Below are 25,442 nucleotides of genomic sequence, written 5' to 3'. Positions count from 1 at the left end.
ACAGTGGAAAAGATGATCAACTGGTTCAAACCAAGCTTAGAGCAGGGCCACCATACACTGGGTTTTTCAGGGCCTCAGGCAGGTGAGTTTTACACATGGCCAGGGTGAAAGAACACACAGCTTCTCTGGGTAACTAGCCCCAGTGTGTGACCATCCTTGTGATGAAAGTAATTTCTTAATATCTATGTGGAATTTCCCATGTTCCAGTTTGTGTTCATTGCCTTTCTTCTCTGCACAGCTCCAATAAGAGTCTGGCTCAGTCTTCTTTCCTCCTTCCCTGGCAGTAGTTGATAATATTTCCTCCTTTAGCTTTCTCTTCATAAAAGTGAAAAAATGTCACTCATACTTTGTGCACTCCAGACCCCAATGACCATGGTGACCCTTACTGTCCTTAAGTGCAGGCAGCCACTAACTAGCTTACCTTTGCAGAGTCTGGTGCTCTCTTTTATTTTTGTGTATTATTCACCAAGGTTGTCATGTTTGACCTATGCAAAATACATGATAGTATGTTTTATATTTGCAGAGATAGCCTTGGTAATTTTTGAAAAAAAATATAATTTTATAGCACCATGAAGATTTAGTCACTTGTACCCTATGGCAGCAATAAAGGGCACAAATGATCTTTGAAATCATCCTTGTGGGTCCCTTCCAACTTGGAATATTCTATGAAATATCTAACATGTTTGTGTATTTGAACAATTGTGTGCATATACACAATTTTGAAACAGTGGCATTGGGTGGCTTTTTTATTGTGATTGTTGTGATAGCTTCTGTTGCTCAGTTATCACAAAAATGGTAGAATTATCTTGTAATACCATTTATTGAAACCTTAACATACAGGCTTGCTTGCTTCATTTCATTTTAAAGTTACAAACTGTACTGTTGTATTTGATTAGCATAAAGGTAAAGGAACTAACCTTTATATGTTCCCTAAGATTTTAGGAAGTTAGTCTAACTAAATATCAAGAAGTTTTAATTATAATTTTGTAAGTTTGGCTATACTGCATAAATTATTAGCATTGATGTGGTAGTAGATATTATTGGCATGAAAAAGAAAACTGAAGCCAGGGGACTGTAGCTGTTCATTTTTCTAGACATTAATTTCCCATAATGTTCTTGTAGTAGCTGACCTACATCTTCAATGATTCTAATATTAAAATGGAACAACTTTTCCTATTAAATTCAAGGTTATTTATGAACCGAAGGGTTCATATCTGTTTAACAGCATTTAACAACATCTCTACTACTTTTCTGTTTGTTACCATAATCTGGAAGTTGATTCATCCTGCTTCTGGCTCATTCCCATATTTCTATTTATTTTTATCTATATCAGTTACCTGGTGTGAATTACATATTGTAGTGTAGCTGCCTAAGGTTATCTTTTTCAGTCTCATCTCTGAGAAAAAAAGACATACAGCTATTAATTTCTTCATTATGGAAACATAATAATAGATGCTCAGTTTCCTTTTATCCTGAGATAAAAACATATCTAACAAAAGCTTAGTAAAAATTAAAACCACAAAAATCCATTTCAGATATTTCAAAATAACTCTTATATTGGATATCGCTTGTAAGAATAGGTTAAGTACCTGCCTTACTGCTACTACTGCATTATCTCAGAATCATTCTTGATTCTGTGAGTCATTCTATGAGTCAAAGTAATTCATTGCTCAAGTTATTTTAGGGGAACTGAGGCACAGCTAAAGAAAAAAACATTGTCAAAACTCATGCAAATTATTTGTTGCATGGAAAAGATTTAAACCTGCATTTTTCATAATTATTCCTGGAAAAGTAACTTTCCTCTCAAAGTGCATCACGAGCAGGTGTTCTGGAGAGACAGCTCACCAGCCTGCAGGCATCGTGGCTGTGAGCAGACTATGCCATCACTAGGCAGAGCAAGGGTAATATGATATGATTTTGCTGGATTGCAAGATATATAAAATAAGTAAGTAAATAAATAAATAAATAAAACAAAAACAAACAAACAAAGAAAACCTTTTCACCTTAAATACCAAAATAGATTTTGCAGGAACAGGCCATATGCTGTCTCCTTGGCCCAGGTGGTGAGAGCAGGGCTTTTGATGAGAGGCTGCTGCCAGTTAAGGGGCCTCTCTGATTACAGGCTGCTTGACACCACAGACTGGTGGCCTCAGCTGGCACCAGACTCAGCCATCTTGGTGGCAGAGAGAAGCTGTTGTGATGGGCTCTGAATTCATGGATCTTACCCCTGCAGGAGGAGGAGCAGCTTGCTGAAGCTTTACTTAAAGCTTTACTTGAAGCTTTACTTATACTTAAAGTTTTATGCTTAAGTTTAAAGGGTTTATACCTCAAGTTTTTTAAGTTGGGCAAGAGACACTGGCTTTCACTGTTAAAGCAGTGCAAAGCTCCTCATTTAGTTTATTTGTGTCTCCTGAGGTAGGTAGTGTCTCATAAACTGAAGATAGCATCAGACACTCCAATTCCGACTGAACAAAGTTATTTAACTGTGTTTTAAGTCCTGTTTATTGCATGCTTACTTGCTTTACTGAATCAAGGGCTATAGCACTGGAAAACTTGAAATATCCATGTTTTGTTTTATAAGCTCAGCCTTTCAGAACGAATCCCTGTTTTTCAGATGAATGTATTATCTACTAGTTTCATTTCAAGAAAGATTGTTACAGGTGGTTGTAACCAACGTTTTGCTGACTACATTGTATAGAGGGTTATAATCAGCAGAATCACATTTTTAGGAGTGCATCTTTATTTTTAATGAGTTTAAGCTCACAGAATACTTCAGAGAGAAACATCATGTTCCTTACATAGCTGTAATGTAAAGGGAACAGACTAGGAAAGAAGGAAGGAAGGGAAGAAGGAAATAGACAATGAAAAGCTGCTTGGTAGTGACATTTGGGAGAGTTATGCTAGTTCCTGCTTTGTTCAGAACATTTTTGTTTGTTTGTTTGTTTGTTTCCCTTTCACATTTTGTGTCTCTGCTTTCCTAGAGAGAGAACTAAGTTTTTAGAGATTTTTTAAGAGGAAATGTAATTTATGAACCACTTCAGTTAAGATTGGCTGCTGAGTGATGTGGGCTAATAAGACAATTCAGGGTGAAAGGACTATATGGAATCTCACATGCAATTAAAATAGAATGAGAATTGAACAGGGGAAGGAAGAGAAAGTTACTTATTGGAGTCACCAAATAAGAGATAAAAATAATATTTCTAGAGCCAAAAATGCCATGAATGCTTCCAAGCATTTTTTTTCCAGATCTGTGGCTAGAAGGAAATCAGTTTTAACCACTGAAGTATGAAGGTGTTTTAAGACCTGTAGAGAAACAAGGGAGTTCTAGGCTTTACAACAAGGATTTGGAGGGCCAGAGCTCTCCTTGGACAGTGCCTTGATTTCCACAGAGTGTCCTGGTACACCTAGTGGGCAAAATGGATGTTCAACAAGCACAAACATGATCTTGTAGACAAGAAATATCCATTTTTTGGCCAGAAGAGGAGTTTTATCTTTTAAATTAAGCAGTAGTATTTTTGATTTAGAATTAATGTTGTTTTTTTTTTTTTTTTTTTTAAGAGTTGTAAACCTCAAGGAGCTATAAGTCATAAGAAAGAACAGACCTGCTTGCCACAATCAGTTGACCTATGAATATCCCCCCATTTTTTCTTAGCCTTTCTTTTGTACCATAAACTCTTTAAAAGGCCTTCAGTAATGTGGTGAGTTACGGTTCTACACATATTGCGACTATGACTGCAAGGGGATGTGCACATTAATTGGAGAAATGGCAGTATCATTTTCTATTTTTCCCTTGAAATTTCTGCTGTTTCTTTGTTGGATACCTGCCTGGGATTTTTCTTTATCAAAAGGCCCTGAATCTCAGAGTTTCTATCTAGAAAGAGGCTTGCATTTTGTCAGCAGATGGCATATAGTTTGAAGCTATTGACATATTTTTCTTTTTTCTTTTCTTTTTTTTTTTTTTTAAAAAAAAGTTCTTCTCAAGAACTGTTCCAGCACACCGCTTACACTTATTTCCCCAGCTGCAGACCTTTTACAGCTTTTCAACATCAGGAACGTAGCTCAGGCTACGATTAAATTGGGTTTGCCATCTTCAAATAATGTGAGCACAATCGCCATTTAGTAAAAAAAACATGGCCCCATTATTTCTTAATGTCTTGCTTAACAACTTTAAGATTAGCCCACATCTCCCATGCTCCCAACAGGCAGCACTTAAGCAGTGAGTAATATTTCTGTCTGCCGTAGTCAAGTAATCCCAAATGTAAGTAATTTACAGGATGGCATTTGGGACTGTTACAAGAGACATATTGTAATATGTCACTGAAAATCAGCCTGCCTTTGCACGTTTGATCAACAGCCAGATGGAGGCTTTTATCGCATTTATTTAATCTGAAATATACATAGTAATTACACTGGACCTCTGATTTTTTCAGTCCTTGTGGCTGTCTCAAGAGAAGGTAGGAAATGAATCTGTCAGATGCAAACTAGTGTGGATATGACCTCCGTGGTAGAATCTAGATGTATTGCAGCTAGTGGTGCTGACAACTGAGATCATGAATGCTGCTAGAAATGAATGTGTGCTGCTGAGTTCAAAAAAAATAAAAATAAATAGGCCCATAAACCCAAAACTGTGTAGCTTTATTTTTTTATGAATACAGAAAGCCTTTAGGAAAGCAAAGATCGACCTTATTTGCAGCAAATCCATTACCAATTGATGGTAGTAAGAGCAAACAGTCTCTTACTAATAGTTGGATGGTATTTAACTTTAAGGCATCTGAAAACAACAAAGTCTTAATGTTCCCAGAGGAGAATTTGGTTAAGATATTGAATTCCATCAAGCATGTCATTATTAAATGAGGAAAATATTGTTGTTTCCATTAGTATGGAGTTGGCATAAAGAATGGATAGCATTCAATTAAACCACAGGCAAAAATTCAAACAAATTCCAGGTAGTTTTATAGCTTGGATGGAAACTTCACTAATGGATATCGCTATTGTCCCAAAGAATTTACATAGGATTTTATGCCCTAATTAAAATGGCTATAACAGATGCCTTAAATGTTAACAGAAATACTTACCTTCCTATCAATAATTTACTCATCTTTTCTGTTACTCTGTGCATTACAAGAGACTGTCTCTGCTAATGTCTCTCACATCTAAGTTTCTGAGATGAGCTGGGTCAGTCAACAGCCTCCTTTGGATCAGTTACCCTAACCGCAAGCATGCCTGGCTAATCTTCTAGAGATATATTGACAGATAAAATTTGCTATTAACTGCCAAAGAGGAAATTCTGTTACAATTACTCATACTGAGTAGTCCCACGACAGATTAAATTGCTCTTCAGCATGAGTAAGGTGTCAGATTCTGGCTGTAAGTGGCTGGTTTACTGGGGTGTTTTGATGTCATTATAGGCTTATAATTATTCTAATCTGATTTGGTAAGGAAAAATTAGTCTGACAAGCATAAAGAATTCATATGAACAATAGGCTTTCTTCCACCACAGAGTAAGTTTTAATTAGAACTGTACTTCAATTAAATTGAAGCTGCCCTTCTTGTTTTTAAAACTCTCACAAAAGGATTCAGTACAGTGTACTGAAGGCCGCACCTCAAGTACTGCGTTCAGTTTTGGGCCACTCGCTACAATCAGAACATGGAGGTGCTCGAGCGAGTCCAGGGAAGGGCTACGAAGCTGGTGAAGGGTCTGGAGAACAAGTCTTATGAGGAGTGGCTGAGGGAGCTGGAACTGTTTAGCCTGGAGAAGAGGAGGCTCAGGGGCGACCTTACTGCACTCTACAGGTACCTGAAAGGAGGCTGTAGCGAGGTGGGGGTTGGTCTATTCTCCCACGTGCCTGGTGACAGGACGAGGGGGAATGGGCTAAAGTTGCACCAGGGGAGGTTTAGGTTGGATATTAGGAAGAACTTCTTTACTGAATGGGTTGTTAGTCACTGGAATAGGCTGCCCAGGGAAGTGGTTGAGTCCCCATCCCTGGAGGTCTTTAAAAGACGTTTAGATGTAGAGCTTAGGGATATGGTTTAGTGGAAGACTTGTTAGTGTTAGGTCAGAGGTTGGACTTAGTGATCTTGGAGGTCTCTTCCAACCTAGACTATTCTGTGATTCTGTACCTTGTGCAACTGTGAATCTGCTCATGCCTCTGATCCTTATACAGCCACGCATGTTCACTGCTAACGTTGTCTGCTTCTCTGCATTACTGGTGAGAAAGTCTTCTCCTCTCTAGCTTCAGTCATCAGGAATAGCTTTGTCTCTACCTGCACTTTATTGAACTTCTCCATTTGTTTTGTATCATTCCTCGGCTGAAAGCATATCTTCCTTGCACTGCTTTCCTGGGGTAGTGTGTATTATTTGAGCTGTACAGCGGTACTGGTTGGCCCTGAGAATCAGTCTGTGATGGAATCTGTATAAAAGACAGCATAAATCAAGATGGTAAAAAAGTCACCTTGGAAACCTTTATACTGCTTTCTAGTAGGCTTGAGCTACTGGGACTTCCTTAAGGTTAGCAGAATTACCTTCTTAAATGCTTTGAGGGATTATCTTTTACCAACCTCTCTATAGTTAATGATGAGTAGTTGTGACAATGCGTTGCTTCTCATGGTCAGTGAAAGCTAAGAGTAGAAGAGACCAGGAGAGAGCCTGGACCCAGCCCTGCAGCAGCAAGAGGTGCCTGTGTAAGAACGTTCTGCTGAGCACCCACTCAGTGAGCCCCTTCCCACACAGTCTGCCTCACAGACTTAAATCCATAGGCAGTGACCAAAGGCTGTGACTGTAAGGTACTACAAGGAAGAGAGCAGGAGAGCATTGGCACCTCTTGTCTCTGTGTTAATTAGAGAATGGTTCATTATTTATATAGATAATTAACTTCTGATGACAGGAGAAGGAGTTGTACACATACACACACCTACTCCAGCTGGTGCCTGTCCTTTTTTGTTGATGAAGAAAACAGAAAAGAGTGGGGGGGATCCTCCTGTATTTATTGATGGAAAGTCATCAGGGGAAAGATGACACTTACGAAATGCAGTTTTCTCAGAAAATATGAAGTCATGCATCTTTGACTTTCTAGGTAGGGTTGGCACTTTCTCTCTCTTCTCTCTCTGTCTCTTTCTCTCTCTCTCTCTCTCTTTTTTTTTTTTTTTTCTTTTTTTTTTTAGTGATTAATAGGCCACAGTTTCCAAACTTCAATCTGCTCTGTTTTGTTTTCTTGTTTTCTGCAATGGAGGGAGGCACTGAGCTTTCTGGAACTTCAGAAGAAGATGAAAATTAAAATGCTGGAAGCAGAGTTAAATCATCAGCTGTCTGTTGTGCTGCTGCCCACAGATGACTCACTCAGGGAGAGAGATTTAACAGGGAAATTTTAGTCATCTGTGCCAGTTGTCTGTTTCTCTACATTATCCTATTTCAGTAGCCAGAACTTATAACTGGACAGGCTGCAAGTATTTCTTCAATCTCTGCTGAATTTACTTCATTATCCTCTACAGAAAGTAGCTGAAAAAAAAAAAAAAAAAAAAAAAAAGAGAGATTTTAGTTGTTTTTCTTTTATTTTATTTTCTTTTCTCTTCTAAGACAAAGTCTGAAGCAATTAATGAGTTTATTGACGGACAAAAATACAATGTTGTCAATAAGAGAATTCTGCTATGTGCTGTAATTAGAGGAACTGTTCCCTTCAGGAAACTGGAGCTTTTAAAGAAACACTAAGAAAAGAAAAATAAAAAGAAAAAGAAAAAGAAAAGGAAAAAGAAAAAGAAAAAATAAAAAACTGTGACAATGAAACAAAACACAAGACTCAAAATCTGGAACGAGGCTCTAAGGACCCTGAAAAATATTGTTGAACTTTTCATGTCTTAACCAGTGTAGTTATACAGCTCTCTTATTAGCATTACATTGCAAAAACAAATATACAAATAAAAAAAGCACATATTTGCAAAGTAATAGATGTGGGCAGTGTTTGTATTTACCTTGGATAAAGGCCCCTTATTTACAAATACACCCAAGAAAACCTTGCTCTTTTTACCTCCACTGAAAGAAATCTTAGATTCATGAGAACATGAACTCTCAAAAAGAGACGTAGATTCAGCTATTGAAACATGAGTGTGGGACTTTTATCCTTCTGGGATGTGGGCTCTTCTTAATAGGAATGTATATATAATTCAATGCTTTGAAAAAAAAAAAAAAAAACAGAGGCAAAATGTGCCAAATGTGCTAGTAATGCGGGAAGAAAAGGCTATAAATTCTTTTGAAGGTTTACAAGTAAACTTTTTTTTTTTTTTTTCTGCATGTCTTCTCTAAGGTTGATGATGCCTCCTGTTAAAATAGCAGTTTATATATGCTGTATATTAGCACACTGTTTTGTTCTTCTTTGCTGCAGGCACTGAAGGAAAAAGAAGCCTGTCACATATTTTAAGTTCAGAATTGGTTAATAACAAAACACATTTTCAACAAATTTCACAACCAGCCCCCTTGGGCAGCTACTCTTTGCAATTTAAATGAAGGTTTAGAAACTTTCTTTTCCCCCTTAACAATACTTTCACAAGTTTCAAGTACATGTGTTGTAGTGGTTAGTGGCATATTACAAAATGAGATTAAAAATACCTGTTTCAGCACTCCAGGCCAGGGAAGGGAAATTGAACTGTGTGGTGCCCAAATTAAGATGCTAAAATGGGTAAAATCTACTCACCAGCATTTATCACAGACAGCACCACTGCCACTATTCCTAAATCAAATACCTTGTCAACTGTCAATCCAGTCCTGTCTCTTATCCATATTTGTGAGTAAATTCCTATGTTGGTCTTTTTTTTTTTTTCTTTTTTTTTTTTTTTTCCTGCTCGAGTTAGACTAATCAATGAGGAATTATGTATGTATGTATGTATTTACTTACTTGTTTTCCCCAAAGCTTACATTTATGGAACAATAAAAAAATTATACAGTTTTATGGTTGAAACTGGTGAATTATATTAGCCTAAATACATTTTAAAAATTCAAGTTTATTCTATAGGCTGCAGAAAGAAATACTCTCTGGTTTCCAATGAGATCTTGCCTCATGGTTGACTGACTTTTAAACTGAGTTATCCAAATGCTACAGTGTGAGCTGACCCATTATGAGAGAAGAAGGAGGGTAGGTATGGAGGGAAGGAGAAAAAAGTGATGTGGGAAGGGCTGAGATGTTACAAATAGCTCCTAACCATGTGAAAAGCTTCAAAAGGTATCTGTGCCTTATTAGACATCACAGAACTCGCAATGGAGAGAAACCGTTATTGAAAAATTGATTCTTGGGCACAGATTTTGGATGAAGCTTTTGTCTCTATTAGGGTTTTTCCTTCCTGTAGGTTCTCTGATATCTGATGAGGTCTGAGCTCCTGCAGCAGTCCTTTCAGGACAGTTACAGGAAAACAATGATCTTGAGATCTATACTGTCTCTTAAAATTAGTTGTAATTGATCCATGGTTCTTAAGTAATCTGAAGAGAGTGAAAGAGCATGATCACATGAGCTCTCTCTCCTTAGGAAACCAAGCTGAAATGCAGAGAAATAGGAGATATTTCTAATATAATATTTCTAATTTAACTTATATTTAGTGGTGAGCTTCAGAGAACCCAAAATGGAAGAGGCAGAGTTCCCTGTCCATTACTTGCTTGTTTTTGCATTATATTGTCCTGTCACTAAGGTACATATGTACATAAAAATATTTGCACTTTAAAATATTAATTGGCTTCCACCACACATTCTCACCCTGCCCTCATCTGCAACAATTTACCAGCTCTTCAAGTAGGGATGGTTTTTTTTTTTTGTTGTTGTTGTTGGTTTTTTTTTGTTTTTTTTTTTTTGGGGGGGGGGCTGCTTTTAACGTCTCCCCACCCCTAAATACATATTGCTTTACTGACCTTATTTTGAGCCAGGCCCTTCAGACAATGGCTTTGTCCAAAGCATGAAGAGTTTGCAAAGTGATAATAAGCCCCTGAAGCTGGGGAAAGAAGCAGAAGTCACTTGAAGAGATTTTGCTGCCATAATTGTAACATGGTACCATACCCTAGGAACACTTGCTGGAACAGTTCTCTTTTGCCTAAGTAATGGATTGTTAATGAAATTTGTAAAACTAACTGTAGGCTGCTGATTTCAGCACTTGTCTGAGAAATGGGACGTTCCTGTTCTTTTTCCAGCCTTAAGGAACACTAATTTACAAATAATATATCTGCTTAATATGACTTCATTTTGTGAAAGCTGTTTAAGCTCCAGAGCAAATTAGGTTCTTTATTTCCATTTTAGTAGAAATGGTCATTTTAAATCATTATTTTGGATCCCTCAAAACTAGGTATGTTGTATTCAAAGTGATTTTTGTGTAACTGTTCTAGTTCAACACCAGAGCCAAAAATATGCAAAAATAAGGTTTTAGAGTAAAGGGGACTGCTTGAGCATAGTCCCCAAAATAAGCAACCACTTCACCATTCACAGATGTGATTGTTCTCCCATGGCTCGGGAAAGGGTTATCTGACCCTTTCCTGCAGCCTGCCCAGGTAAGTCAACTATGCATAAATAAGAAGGAAACTTATGCAGGAAGAAAATGAAATTAGATGAATAATTACCATATACTTTATGCAAAAGCATGAAAAAATGTTTCAACATTTCTCTGCTTAACTAATGTGTGAAATCACATAAAAATATTTTACACTGAAACTTAGTCATCAGGTCACAAAATGCACTTATCTACTTACTTAATAGGTGTAAGGTTTATCTGATGTTTCACTCCTTAATGAACGATCCATTATTTTTCTCTTACTCATTTTAAGTATGTTATCTCTGTAAATCTGTGAACAAACATTAAATCCCAGAAGTTGAAAACTGATGGAGTTTCGCAACATAAGCAATCAGTATTATGAAGGTACTTCCTACGTTTAGGACAGAAACAAACCAACCAACAAACAAAAAGAATTATGAGCTTCTCTGTCATTTTCTACTGTAAAATGTTCTTAATCTCTTCAAAGATTGAAAAACAAAACAGAAGAGAAAAAAATGATCTTTACCTAGTCTGATTAAGAAATTTGAACTTCATTGTCTCAGTCCATGAGTATTGTTACTTCATGTACTCATGCAGTAAAAAACAGTCCATATTTTTAAAAGAAACAGTCTTTTTTTTGTTGTTGTTGTTTTCCTGGAAATAGCTGAATTATAAGTATTTATTGCATAATTAAGATTTCAATTACTGGATATATGTGTGTGGCAGGCTAAGATTTACATGATAAAGCTCATGAAGCTTATAATGATAATCTAAAAATAATCCAAATATTTTGTTGTTGTTGTTGTTTTTGTAAAGCAAACTTTGGAGTGGTCAGCACCCAAATACATACTTAACACTTTTACCAACTCCAATGGGAGTCGGTAATGAAAATGCCTAGAGCACTTGGGTAGTTGCATTTCTTCATTGTATAAATACCTAAAATACAAAATGACATATTTTCTAAACTGCTGTATTTCTACATTTCAGATACCATTCAGGCACTTTTTGACATAGTAATTATTTATGAGATGGTAGATAGTCCCAGATCTATAATTCACTCATGGGGCTTAGGTCATTTCATGAATGGCAAATGTATAGTGCATTACTCTCTATGCATAATGTAGAACATATTTATATTTAATGTTAACATTATGTTTCTATGAGGATAATATTTCTATGAGGAGCTCTTCCTGTTTATAGTATTGTTTATGCTGTGCAGGTTTTCATTTTACTATGAAAGAAAGCTTGTTTCTCAAGAAAATTTTGGACACTTTTGAGGATCTTCCTTTATTTCCTTTCCTTCCATCAGTTGTTTTTTGTTTGTTTGCTTGTTTGTTTTTCTATTTAACAAATGATATTTTTTTTCAGTGGTAATACTGGAAATAAGTCATGTACAATATATTTGTGGACAAATTTGCGTGACAGTACTTATCAATATAATCTTTCTTTCATACCAGTGTTAAGAGATTTTACCAGAAATACAATACTACCTTTGCATTCCAATGAAAAGGTAAAATTAATTTTACAGTTAAAAATGTCAACCTACAGGAACAGTAGAATCTCATTAATCTTCATTTATACATGGGGAACCTTATATTTATGCTAGCTTTATGTAACTTCAGGTAGTCCATTGAATTGCATATGTCAGAGGAGGAGTGAGGTCCTATATATAGGAAATCACCTGAGGAAGAAAACACAGAGGCATATTCATCACAGTGTACTGTGAGCATTTTTATCTGTAATGTTTACTAAAGCTTACAGAAAAGAGATGTGTAAATCTGAGTATTGAGCTTGTACACTTCAATCAGCTTTTCAAAAAATGCCTCCAGATAAAATGTTGTGCTAGTCCTTCTTTTTGATTATACTCTGCCATCAGGAAGTATATTATCCCTAAAAATACCTCCTTTAATTCATTAATTTTACTGCTAGTATATTAGCAAGTATATAGGACTATTAGTGAGAAAACAAGTTCATACTGTTCCTGGCCTGGTGCTGAGGAAGAGTATCTCCTGCAGCTTGCATGCAGCACCTGGGGATATTGCTGCTCCTGAGTGCCCAAATTTGTGCTGCCTTATTGCTGCAGGGAGCAGGTTTACAGCAACTTTGCCACAGGCAAAGGACAGAAGGAGGACTTCACTAGATGGCTGTAGCAGGCTGACAGTTCTGCAGCAAGCTGTCACCTTCCATTTTCTTAAGTGAGCAATCACCTCCTTACTCACCATGGAAAGCAAAGCTTCTGCAAGGCTTGGGGAAGGATGGCTCCAAGCTATGGCTTTGGGGTGATGAGACTTCAGCCCTCTTGTTTCTTTCCACAAGGCTGCTGGCATACAAAGCTCAGGGTCATTTTTGATCACCAAAATAGAGCCGATGGCCTTTCGAACTGATCCTCCATACTCAGCATAGTGAATCGATAGTAGCATCATACCAAGAGGCTCATGGGGACAGAGGAGGAGGCAGGTACAGCTATAAAGTGTTTTTAGCTTTCTTGAGGCCCCTAACAAGTTTGCTGTCATGTCCACAGAATTGCTGTAGGCATTTCTCCCAAAGTCCTCTTAGCAGCCAGAAGAAAAACAGCTGGGAGTTGTGAAACCAGCAACAAGTGGAGACGCCATGCCTCATGGATTCAGTAACTGTGAAGAGCAGAACAGTGTCTATAACCATGGATCACACTGCTCTGTGCTCCAGCAAACCTGAAAGTGCATTTTCAGTCTGCCTGACAGTTTACAAAAGGAGGGAAAAGCATGCTTCTTTCATTTAATCTATATAATGTTATATACGTTTGTGTGTATATAGATATATTAATGCATCTCATCATAATACAGTGATCCTGGTCAGCAGAATGTAGTTTTGGTATCACAAAATGTGTTCCTAGATGTTATCAGAGACCATTTAATCACCCTTACAGGGTTGCCCTCTTTTCTGTGTAAATATTTTTCCTGCCTTTCTCTTTTGCAAAACAAAGAAGTTGTTTGCAAACTATTTGTAGAATATAAATAGCTCCTACAAGGGAAATGCCTTTGAAAAAGTGTGTGTAGACTGATGGCAACATAGAGAACATGCTAATAGCATCTTGAGAGAATTACTATTACTTTGTAGCAGAGGCATTTTCATTAAAACAGCAATCTTAGCAGGATCCTTTGATTGATTTTTTTATTTTCTTTTGCATATTTCAGATGAGTCAACAGTCAAAGATTGCTGGTTCATTATTCAAAAGCTCCAAAGAATTACTCATCCCTAAGTAGTGTCATTTCTCCATGATTGCCCTTTTGCAACTTCTGTAAAGCACCAGCTAACAGAACAGACAAATGACCAGCAGAGAAGCTTGAATCTGACAGTATTCACAGTAGCACCCTGTCCAGAGTTAGTAAAATGAAGCTGCTAGTACACTGTTGTATATATTGCAGCTTGTTCAGTTTGGGCATTAATAGAGTATTCACAGTAAATTCTCAAACTGAGGATTGAGAGTGAATGATGATCTTTCAGGTTGCCTGATACCTTTATCTGACCAAATTCATGCAGACTCAGCCATGTGCTGAGGAACTTGGCAAGGCTGCACTTTATCTGCCTTTTTATTTCTGGTGCAATAGGATAGGAATGAGAGGAAGAGAATATATAAGGGTTCCCCACTGAGAATCAAGTCTATAAATTATGTATTATGCAGCCACTATTCTGCTGATGCTATCTGATCCCCAGTTCTCAGCTCCTTGTTTTTCCTTCTATAAATAGCTGTGGCCAGGTTTTCAGTTGTAAAATGACGAGGACAAAACCAAAAACCTTTCCCATTTAATAACCTCTGCCAAAGAAGAAGAAGGTAATATTTTTCATAATGGTGATGTCCTCAGGGTTTTAACAATCTGGGAATACAAGCAGCACTATGTTGTTGATAAGATACTGGTAGTAAAAATGGGAATAACCATGCTGAATATTAAACAGAGAAATGCCCTATTTTCGGGATGATCAGTATAAAACTTGGTACTGTGAATTTTCCTGTCAGTTTTTGCCTGTATAGGACCACTTTTGTTTTTTGTTTCTCCCTCTAGATCCAAATGCTTTGGCTGGACAAACCGGACCTGACCACGCTCTTATAGGAGGAATAGTGGCTGTAGTTGTCTTTGTAACGCTATGTTCTATAATTCTCCTTGGTCGATACCTGGCAAGACATAAAGGTAGGATAGATTTAGTGGAACTTCAGTCCCTTTTGGAAGCGAGTCATGATTTCACCTGGGAATGCTGTTCCGTTTCACCTTCCCCATCTACTGAATTATTTGGACAAGCAAGCTCAGTTCACACTCTATTCATGAGTGAAGTTCCTGAATTTTTATCCAGTTTTTCACTGGACTAAGGCAAAGGATATCTAGTTACATGCCCTTATCATGAGTCAGTGATTTAGAGAGACTGAGAGACAAGACTGCCCCTTGGTTTTAGCCTTTGGCTATAGGCATTTGATTAAACAATTTCATAATTTTAACTGGTAGATCAACTCAGCAGTATATATAAATATATATCTAATAAGATAATATATCAATATACAATCATATATGAATAAGATAATACAATATATTATTAATAAGATAATATATCAAATACATCAATAGTATCAATATATTATCAAGATAATAATAATATATCAATAAGATAAAATATCAAAATACTGATACTTTAAATATTCATTTAAAAGATAATTTGAAATACTGATTGGGAATTTTTAGATCAGTGTCTCTTCTACTAATAGTCCTACCAGAGTAAGGGTATCGTTCCTGGGTCAAGCTTTACTTTAGTCAGAGATTTTATATTAAGAACTCTGTTCCCTTCATTTTGAATCTTCACCACCATCAGAGATAAGAGGGATGGAGTGACACTGACTTCTGACTAAGCCTCTCTATGATCCCATTTTGACCTAGTTAATTCCAAAATCATTTTGTGAGATTTAACCTCTACATGGCTTTCAGACCAGTTGTTAAAACTCAGTTGATTCCCATACCCCCTCCCCCCCCCCCCCCCCCAAAAAAAAAAAAAAAAAAAGCTATGAAGAAAGGGTTAGTGTTGGCATTAACTCATTAAATTTCACTTTAGGTAGGATAATCATATGGTGAGCAGACCTAAGCTGATAAAAATATCACTTTAATTTGATAAGCTATTGAAAATGTGTCTCTTTTGTTTACTTTTCTGAATGAAAACATATGCATCTTATGCCAACATAAATCATACTTTCACAAAGGAAAAAGGCGATTGCGCACAATTTTTATTCATACCATGAGCATAAGAATGTCTGTGATAATATAATATGAGTGGGTTTAATTAATGAAACTACCTCAGTTTTGTAATTCTTGGAAATGACCATGATACAATTTAATAAAATTAAAGTAAAATTAAAGCATAGATAAGATCATGCAAAATAAAAGTACAAAAATCAGTGGCTATTAAAAAGAAAGCATTTATGATTATCTAAATCTCCAAGGTTGGTTTGATTTTTATGGGTACCCATTCATCAAAATAACCAAGATTTTATAATTTATTGTATAATTGCAAAATATATTGCATATTACTGCAGCTAGATAAAATGGACTTCTTCTAAGATATTTCCTTAATTTAATGTGGATATATGTGAATTTGTGTATGTGGATTACCAGTGTTAATACTATAAATATTTCTTAGACAAATTAGAAACTTGAGCATACTGGTATTATTAACACTAAAATTGTGTAATAATATTTGTCCATTCATAAGGCAATTGGAGTATTGTTAGGAATGTACTTCCTATAATATAGTGTAAAACTAAAAAAAAAAAAAAAAAAAAACGAAACAAAACAAAAAAAAACTAATCTTTTTTTTTTTTTCTTGTTGTGCTGATTCCTATAGGAACATATTTAACAAATGAAGCAAAAGGAGCTGAAGATGCACCTGATGCCGACACAGCCATTATCAATGCAGAAGGCAGCCAAGTCAATGCAGAGGAGAAAAAAGAGTATTTCATTTAGATGCAGAGCTAGAATCTTGGGAGTTTTACTTATCAGGCTGACTGCTGGAGAAAACTGGCTATCATTTTTCAGAATTCATTTCTGCCATCTTCTGCTATCTCTATTAACTTGCATACCTGCTATAAGTAGCCAGTTTATGCCAACAATCAGCTGTTGACATCCTCATTCTATAATTACAGTATCATGCATAAAGCAGGACATTTCTTATTGCCTAAAATTCATATCCACTGCTCTCTTAACATACAGTGCTTGAATATACAGCCTTAACAATGTTAATCATCATCTTAATCCAAGTTTTCTACATTTTTAAGTGTTATGCAGCTTTCTTCTTTTTCAGTTTTCTTTTACCATGGTCCCTACTAGTCATAGAACAATATTCATAACCAATACTAAGCTAAGGACCTAATTTACTTACAGAAAAAGTTAAGTCTAAAATTAGAGATTTACAAAAAATGTTTTATACATGTCAAAGAGCAACTTGTTTTTGAGACATATGCCCTAGGAAATACAAACAGAAGTCTTTGTAGAATAGTTTATTGTATGGTTGGATTTGGTGGGGAAAAAAAAGAAAAAAGAAGAAAAAAAAAAAAACTGTCCACTGAATTTTTTGTTTTGTTTTGCTTTGTTTCGTTATGTTTTAAATGGTACCTTGACAACAGTGCCATGTTTCAGTGGTAAAAACATACTGAATAGCTATACAAAATCTGCAAAGTTAGATAATAGTGCTTGATTTGAAACAAATTTGTCCTGCCCTTCTACTTTTTGGAATCGCAAAGATTAGAGGTTGTTTTGAGTCATTTTTGTTTTTATAATTTATTTGCTTCACATGGACTTACCTGTCTACTCAAATTTGAAGTGTTCATGGGGCACGACTGCAAGACATTTTAGTATCTGTATATAGTGCATATAATAAATTCAATTAAACATTATTTGATACATATTTAACTTTTTTGGCAGTAGCTAAGTCAGTCACAAGTAAGCATTTTCTAATGTCCATTATATCCCTTTAAATATGACTCAAATCAATATTCTGGGTAGATAACATGTATAAGTATTTTTTTGTCTGTATGTCCTAGCACTGTTCAGCAGCAAACTTTTCTAGTTCTTGTTATTTTTTTCTTTGTTATACAATGGAAGCACAATGTTATATGGAAAGGTAGTTTTAAGCTAACAACCAGTGCACAGCCTCAGGTTTTAAATTACAACCACATTTGATTACTATCCTTAAAAAATACTATTGAGTTGCAAAAATTCTCAATTTTTAATTTGGCAGTTCCAGAGCTGCTTCTCTATGTTGGTTTGCCAAAAAAAAAAAAAAAAAAAAAAAAAGGAAAAAAAAGGAAAAAAAAAAAAGAAGTGTTAAAACAAAAGATATATGTTTTGTGTATACAGTAAATGGACTAATTCTTTATATTAAATTCCTGTCTATGCATTTTGTGAGGTACAAACTTATGTCACCGTGAATGATAGAGAATTCCTGCCATGCTTTTAGCTCCACAGTGAAAGTCTCTGTTTGGATTATTTCTGATTTTTTTTGTGTAATTGACAGCTGAAAAATCACATGCTCTTAACTACGACAACAAAACACTATAAGCCCATTGGCTTATTTCCTCTTCCAATGAAGTAACAAGGTTGCCATATCAGCTCTTGGTAATGATTCTACACTGGAGAATGCAAGTTAGTCTCGATGGAGTTTGTTGTACTCCTAAGTTTTGCACCTTTGACAAAAGAATATTTCTCTCTGGTTGCTGTACTTGTGAAGCCTAAAAGCATGATGGTCTGCTGTAAAGGACCTTCTCCTGGGATTTTATTTTTGTGTGGGAAAGGGAGAGTTTGGAATATGACATCATGTAGTATGGTAAAATGAAAGATAAAGGTGCTGTCAGATTATTTATCAGAAGAGTATAAACCTTTTAAGGACAATATTAGAGTATTTTAATTGTTTTTGTTGAAGCATTTATCTTGTTAATTTCTAAGAAAAAAGGGTGACGTCAATCAAAGCAGCACTTTTTTTCAAAATATACAGACAAATAATATGATGTGGTTGAGTGTTAACATAATAAATCATATACAGTATGACATTTTAAAGAAATAAGTCTGCATTGATGTGATTGCATGCTTGTTTTTACAGTTCACTCCATACCCATCTGTGGAAAAATGCAATAATATGTTAATATAATATGGTAGTTTGAGAGAACCAGGTAGGTGCTACTAGACACATTGAAAACTAGTATAGGTTTACAAAATATTCATGTCTTTCAAAATATACACATATAAGAAGGCTGGCAAAGGAAGTCGTTCTATTTAGTACCAAAAATATGGGTTCTTGACAAAACTCTAAGTCCCATTAGCTAGAGTACAATATCATATACTACAAGGTTTTATTTCAGGACCTGGGGCCCAACTCAACTAAGCATCTAAGCACATGCTCAGCGTCAGGCATGGGAGAAGTTCCATTGAACTGTAAGGCACTATTCTAATGCGTAAAAATAAGTGCTTCCCTGGACAAGGGCCTTATTTGCTCAAGTGGAATTCCCCACAGGTGTGGTATTTATGCCTTTTTTTCATTCTTCCCAGCTCCAGCTTGCTTGAATAGTAGGGTTATTACTTGAACCATTACCCAACCAAGGTCAGGCAGGACCTTCAAAAGCAGGATTTCCCTTGGGGTAACTGTTTTGAACCATTTTCTCCAGTGGCATAAAAACTGTGTTTAAATTTTGCAAAAACAGATTTAAATTGGACTGTTGAAATGGATTATTTCATTGGTTTTCAACTGCAATTTCTCACGTGTGAGCTTTTAATGCAGTTGATCTTCTGTTAGCTTGTACCTTGTGATGTCGCTTACATCTGTGCAAAGCAGATGCAAAAAACACCACAACAAGCAGTCACAAATGACAAATTCTGACTGGGTAGCACTTTACAAGCCTACCTAGTCCTCACAGATTTAAATTACTACACCAGGTGTGAAGAGGCATCATTCTCTTGTAAACAGAACCATGACTCAAAACTAAGGATATTCAGTAGGCTGTTTCTTTTATTTGAGATCCCGTTCTGAAAGTCCCCTTTGATGATGGTTTCAAGGTATCTAGCAAATGCATAAAATGGAGACTCTGAATGGGAACCACATTAGCTAAAATGTTTGTGACATCTTCCACATGCACATGCAGAGTAGTTTTCTCAAGACCAGGTAGCTAGTTTCTGCCAGTGTACTGTTTACAGTGTCGATTGCTGATTATTTCTACATTTTATTTTTATTTTTTAATTTATTTTAATGTTTTTCCTAATGCTTCAAGAACAAGAAAGTGATGCATCAGAAGACAAGGGGTGCATCATCCCACTCTTTTAGTGTTAACTGACAAAGCAAGAAATGGTATAAGGCACCTGATGTTTAACTTGAGGCTCAGAATTTAAGTTAGAACACTTTAAAAAGCTTTCACGTTACTTAAGCATTACTCATCTTGCACTGAGATTCCCTCTATAAAGGAATACGTGAAGAAAACCAACTTTTCTAAAGACATGAAAGTTAACATCTTGTGTATTTTCATTACAGTATAATATATATATATACTATTTCAATTTAAAAAAAAAGGACAGAATCATCTGTAATTATGTAATTCATGATTGTAACAGCACTGAAGTTACCATGTACGCACATGTACAGTAGCTATATCAACAGTTACAGCGTAGTTACGTGTACTTCCCTGTAACATAGCCGTTATAGTGTAATTTAGTGCCACTTATTGTAAAGTGTTACCAAAAGGAAAACAGAGTTCTTACCTTTACAATTCCATTCAAATTAAAGGTAAGTTTATACAATTAGCACCATAAATCTGATACTACATTTCTTAATTAAGGAGGTGATTTAAATCTTCATGTTCACACTGCAGCTTCCCCCACCGCTTATCCAGACTCCTCCAAGTGTCTGATCTCTACACTCCTAGGAACTGGTAATCTGTGATGAACATACCAAAAATCCAGCTACTTCAACTTTAATTGAATAAGCTGCCTAATAGAGAAAAAGGAAACAAAAATATGTGAGTAATGCTTTTTATTAAGTGGCACAAAGTACACACTAAAAACTATGCAAAAATATAGGTAAATACAGTGTACTTACATGTAAGTATCTTGTACTTGCTGTGTATGGATATTGGAAAACCATGTAATTATAATATGCATTTTGATTATTTCAAGCAGGGGGACAACCCCTAACAGTCACAAGGAATACCTGAAAGGTACATATACAAGCAGTGGATATCCTAATGCAATATGTGTAATTCCTCTACAACTAATTTATTAAAATATTTATACCACCTCTCATTCCCACTAGCTTTAATTTCCATCTCTTTAAGGCCCATTAAATACCACTGAAACACCTTTAGGCAAAGTAAGACACTGACTCTGCTAACAACTTTGCTGCCAGCATTCTTTATGTCTGGCAACACTATTCAATAATCTATTTCTGGCTCAACAGCACAATTTTCCTCTTTTTTTTTCTGTCCTCAAGGGAGCCTAGTATGTTAAGATGCTGAAATATGCTGCCATATGCCCTGGTATTTTTAGCAGAAACAACAGAGAAAGAGAGAGAACTGCGTTCTCCTGACCCCTATTTTGCTGAATCACCTCACCTGGAATTTCCACTACTTGCTCAGTAACACCAGGCAATCTTAAGTTGTAAGTACCAAATGCTTCCATCAGAGCACAGAGGATGCCTTTAATGATAAAGCTAACATTTTATAAATGTGGAGTTTTGGAATACTGATCATTTTTATTCTTGCCACTTTTCCATCAGACCCTATCAGAAAGAATGCACTGAAAGACAGATAAAGGCAGATAACATAGAATAGCAAAAGAAGAAAAGAATATTGTAAGCCTTTTTTTTTTTTTTTTTCTGCCATTACTATAACCCTCCTTTGTGTCATATGTAACAGGCAAATAGATGCATTTAGCAATTGCCATTAGCATCACTCCACACTGTACTATTCCTAGAATATGACATCTACCTCTTAGTCTAAATACTATTTATGAGATATTTATATACATTTTAAATTATTACTGAGTGTTTGATGTAGTCTTGAAATAAGATAATTATTTTTTTTTTCTGCTAAAAATAGAAAGAAAATATTGCCTGGGTTCATGATACTTGCCCTATTCTTTACTAACTTCAGGATACTACAAGATTATAACAGGGCATAAGGACACAGCCTCAGCTGGTATAAATCAGCTTCACTCTATTGCCTTAAATGTGTGGCCAATTTACACTGGCTGGGGATTCATCCCAAACAGCTTAAAAATAAACTGCTATAAGACATCAATATTTAGTCACTACTAGACAATGACATGAAATCCAACTGCAACACATTTCTTTCCAGTAAAAGGCATGCAATTTTGAAAAACTTTTTTAAAGCACATGCAAGCTTTTGAATTAAATATGCAATACCAATACTGTTGAAATATTCTGGGATGTCTCTTACTTATAATCAAACATAATATTGCTGGAGCATGTTTACATTAAAACATTCAATGCATTGGGGACAGGGAAGGACTATTGGAAACAATAAGAGAAAATTAGATGGACAGAGCAGGTTTTGATGTCAACAGAGCAGAGTAGAAACTCTTACCAGAAGTGGCATTTTCTACATGATTGTTCAGAGTGGGTCTAACCTATTACCTCTAATGCAAATGAGAGTTGTCTACTTAGTGCTGAGAGAAGCTAGCACAATTCCTTCCTCTGTCGATGAATCTCACCCAGCACTCTGCACTTGCTTTAACTCAGGAGGAAATAAGGGTACAAACATGGTTTAACAGCACACTTCTGTATTGCTCCACATTTCTGGGATGCTCTGAGCTTCGTGCGCTTCTAGCAGCGCTTAAGGGAATTTTTCCAGCATCTAGGAATCACCTTATTTCCACACCATGTTCATTTTCTTCAGTACTGTTTAATGTACTCACAACAAGGCAGAAGGTGGTGTAGAGCCAGTACAGTGACTCTGCAGTACTAGGGGATTCCTGTAGCAGGGTTTCTTTCAGCAGATGGGAGGAAAAAAAAAATAAAAAAATTACTTCTGTGTTTACTATAGATCAGCCCTCCTTGTTCTGTGTCTTAAGTCACTTATTCTCTGCTGGCTAAAAGCAGCAGTCTGATTGGAATGGAGGTAGAAAACAAAGTCTCATTTCTGAAAGGAGCAGTCTGCGTTACTATTGGAGAAAAGTTTGAGGATTATTTATTTATTTATTTATTACGATTTCAAATGTACAGACAAGCCTGTTGGGGCTTCAGTACTTTCCCTGTGTTCAGGGTTAAGCCAGCAGGGTTTGTCATGTGTGAGCTCCGATCTCACATTTCAGCACAAACTACACACAGCCTTACCCTGCCCTTATGCATAGTGCTGAAAATCACTGATACTATTTTCTTCTAGATACGCTCATTTTCTTAGACCTATTCTACAATGAAACCATTGAAGGGTCTTCATAATACATTCAAAAGGAGGGTTTTTATAAATAAAATAATAATGAACATCATCAACTGTTAGTGTTGATTATTAAGAGGAGAAAAAATGTTAATTGCTGCACTGAATTCTTTAGCACTTCCTCTTTCCTTCCTTTCTATGCATATTAATTAATGTTAGTAAATACATAGTTGCACATGCTATCCTTTTTCAGTGAAAGCAGATTTCCTTATACCCCTATAAAACATCCATAGGAATATGCAATATGACCTACAGTCATCTGCTTCTGCCTCTGCAGTGAGCCAAGAGTGAAGTCATGGGTTACTGGATTCATATACGTCTTGCTTCCTTAAAAGTAGGATACAATATGCCTATTGATTTCAAAAGAATGGGGCTCAAATCCTTAATGCATGTTTGAGTTGCTATTTAGTTCTTCAGGAACAGAATTATAAAGCATTCCTTGTGCATCCTCTTCTTTTAGCCCAGATATTTTATAATGACCAAAAAAAATAAATAAAATAAAAATAAAATAAAATAAAATCAGTTCAGCGGGAACTTTTCTAAAATAAATGAAAAGGCATAATTTGTGAAATGACTGCAACAACTTCATGTGGTCATAGTCAGTGTAATTCTATTTTCTTAAGAAGACCAATATACTCTTACTGGTAGTTTATGGCCTTTGGAAGGATACATTTGAATGGTTCAAAAATACAAACACTAACCTTTTTTAAAAAAAGTGGGAATTAAACATATTGCACTGCTGATGGAGACACATTTACTTTATTTAATTTCCTCGTTAACAACTTTAAGCAGACAAAATGCATATTGTAATGTTAGGTACATGACACTTGCATGTTGCTATGCCTATATACTTACAAAGTATTCAATGTGTACTTAGTGGCGCTTAAAAAATGTCATGTACAATTCTTCTAAACATTCTTACAGGGTTCCCATTTGCACTTCATATTTCAGAAAAGTCTTGTCAGAAAAATGTCTGATGAATATTATTGAAAAAAAATAAAATTTCAATTTTAGTTATCTGTTGGACATTTCTGAATTGTCTATTCATTTAACATATTTCCTGATGCTTGCCAGTTTGGCAGTGGAGTTGATTTAGACCAGTGGCTGTACACACAGACTGTTCACTGATCCATTTTTGCTGTTTCTGATAGAGTTTTTATAATAATATACTGCTTTAAATATTAATCCTGAATTTATAAACGTAAACTATAAAATTTATAATCTAAGAAAATAATCTGTGAGAGTGGTATTTTTCAGATAATTATAAATTATTTAATGTTTGTTATTCACTGTGTATTGTTTTATAGTTCCTTCTGACTGACAAAGTAACAACTTTTAGATGCTGTCCTCACTGTAGGAGAAACTCATGCTTTTGAAGAGGTCAAGTGCTGAAATGCACAGGCATTTGAGTGTGTGGGACTTGAGTGGTGGCTCATCCCCCTGAAGGAGAGAGAGAATTCATGCAAAGTTGTCTATACCACTTACCATGCTTGAATTGATGCTGTAAAGGACAAGAAGGCCACTGGGGTCAAAGGAAGAGAGACAAATGTAATGTGAAGAGGAAATTTTGAGAGGGTCCATGTTTATGAAAAACTAACAAATCCCAGATGTAGAGGGGAACACTAGTATAAATTGGTGCCTCCATGCAGAGAGCACTAGTACCAATGCTATTGTGCCAGTGCTATTGTGCATCTCTGATGGCAGTTTTCCTATGGCCTAAAGTAAGCATGCATTTGACAACTGTACAGACTGTCCTTATTATTTCTTTTTGCTGAACCAAAATATGTTCCCTTAAGCAATTTATAATGTGTAATAGTGTGCTTTTTAAATACAGCAGCCATGCAGAATTCAAGATAAGTCATTTGCCCACGAGTTAAGGCAATGCAGGTTGAAAATCTACATTGTACCTAAGGAGAAAGACACTGTCCACCAAATGGCACATTCCACCACTGCGTTTATACTTTTCTGCATTCAAGCTGTTCTTTTATAACCGTCCTTTTCTCCTTCTTCAACCAAACGTTTCATGAAAGATAACTGCATTTTGTTCTGTGCCTTTCTGGTTCTGAGAGTAGATTCTTGCATTGATCACCCTAACCCAATACGCCCCTGACATGAATCTCTTAAAAAATAAAAAAAAAAAAATAGGAGCCCCAAATCTGTGAATGCTTCTTTCATCAACAGCCAAAAAATACCTGCCTTCCCCTTACCCCACAGTATTAAAAGACAGCATTTCAATGTTGTTTGGATTTGTTTTGCTTTGCTTTGTTTTGCTTCAATGGGAATACTGCAAGTGAAAACAAACATTTCCTTTAAACTATAAAGGTTGCTTGAAATTTCATTGAATACAGAGTTTTTGTACCATGCTGTCATGTTATGTGTGGATGCAAAAGACAGACCACTCACCTCTTAATAGTTATCAGGCATCTATATGAAGATACACCACCTTCAAAAGTAGTGTTACAGAACAACACCTGGTCAAGCTTAGCTGGTAAGTGCAAGG

General features: G+C 35.9%; 1 protein-coding gene across 4 annotated transcripts in view; it reads left to right on the top strand.

Annotated features, from left to right (window-relative positions):
• Nucleotides 1-23,647, top strand: part of CADM2 (cell adhesion molecule 2) — a 674,480-nt gene extending 650,833 nt beyond the window's left edge. For all 4 annotated transcript variants that reach the window (XM_035315331.1, XM_035315333.1, XM_035315330.1 and 1 more), the window contains 2 exons: nucleotides 14,538-14,663; nucleotides 16,357-23,647. In XM_035315331.1, coding sequence (XP_035171222.1) covers nucleotides 14,538-14,663; nucleotides 16,357-16,475 — 245 coding nt within the window. In that variant the 3' untranslated portion in view covers nucleotides 16,476-23,647. The remainder of the gene's footprint in view (nucleotides 1-14,537; nucleotides 14,664-16,356) is intronic.
• The last annotated feature ends 1,795 nt before the right edge of the window (nucleotides 23,648-25,442 follow it).

Source organism: Oxyura jamaicensis, chromosome 1 (assembly GCF_011077185.1).
Source record: "Oxyura jamaicensis isolate SHBP4307 breed ruddy duck chromosome 1, BPBGC_Ojam_1.0, whole genome shotgun sequence".
Lineage (NCBI taxonomy): Eukaryota > Metazoa > Chordata > Aves > Anseriformes > Anatidae > Oxyura > Oxyura jamaicensis.
Note: the sequence above shows the minus strand (reverse complement) of the source record. Positions and strands in the feature narration are given on the sequence as shown.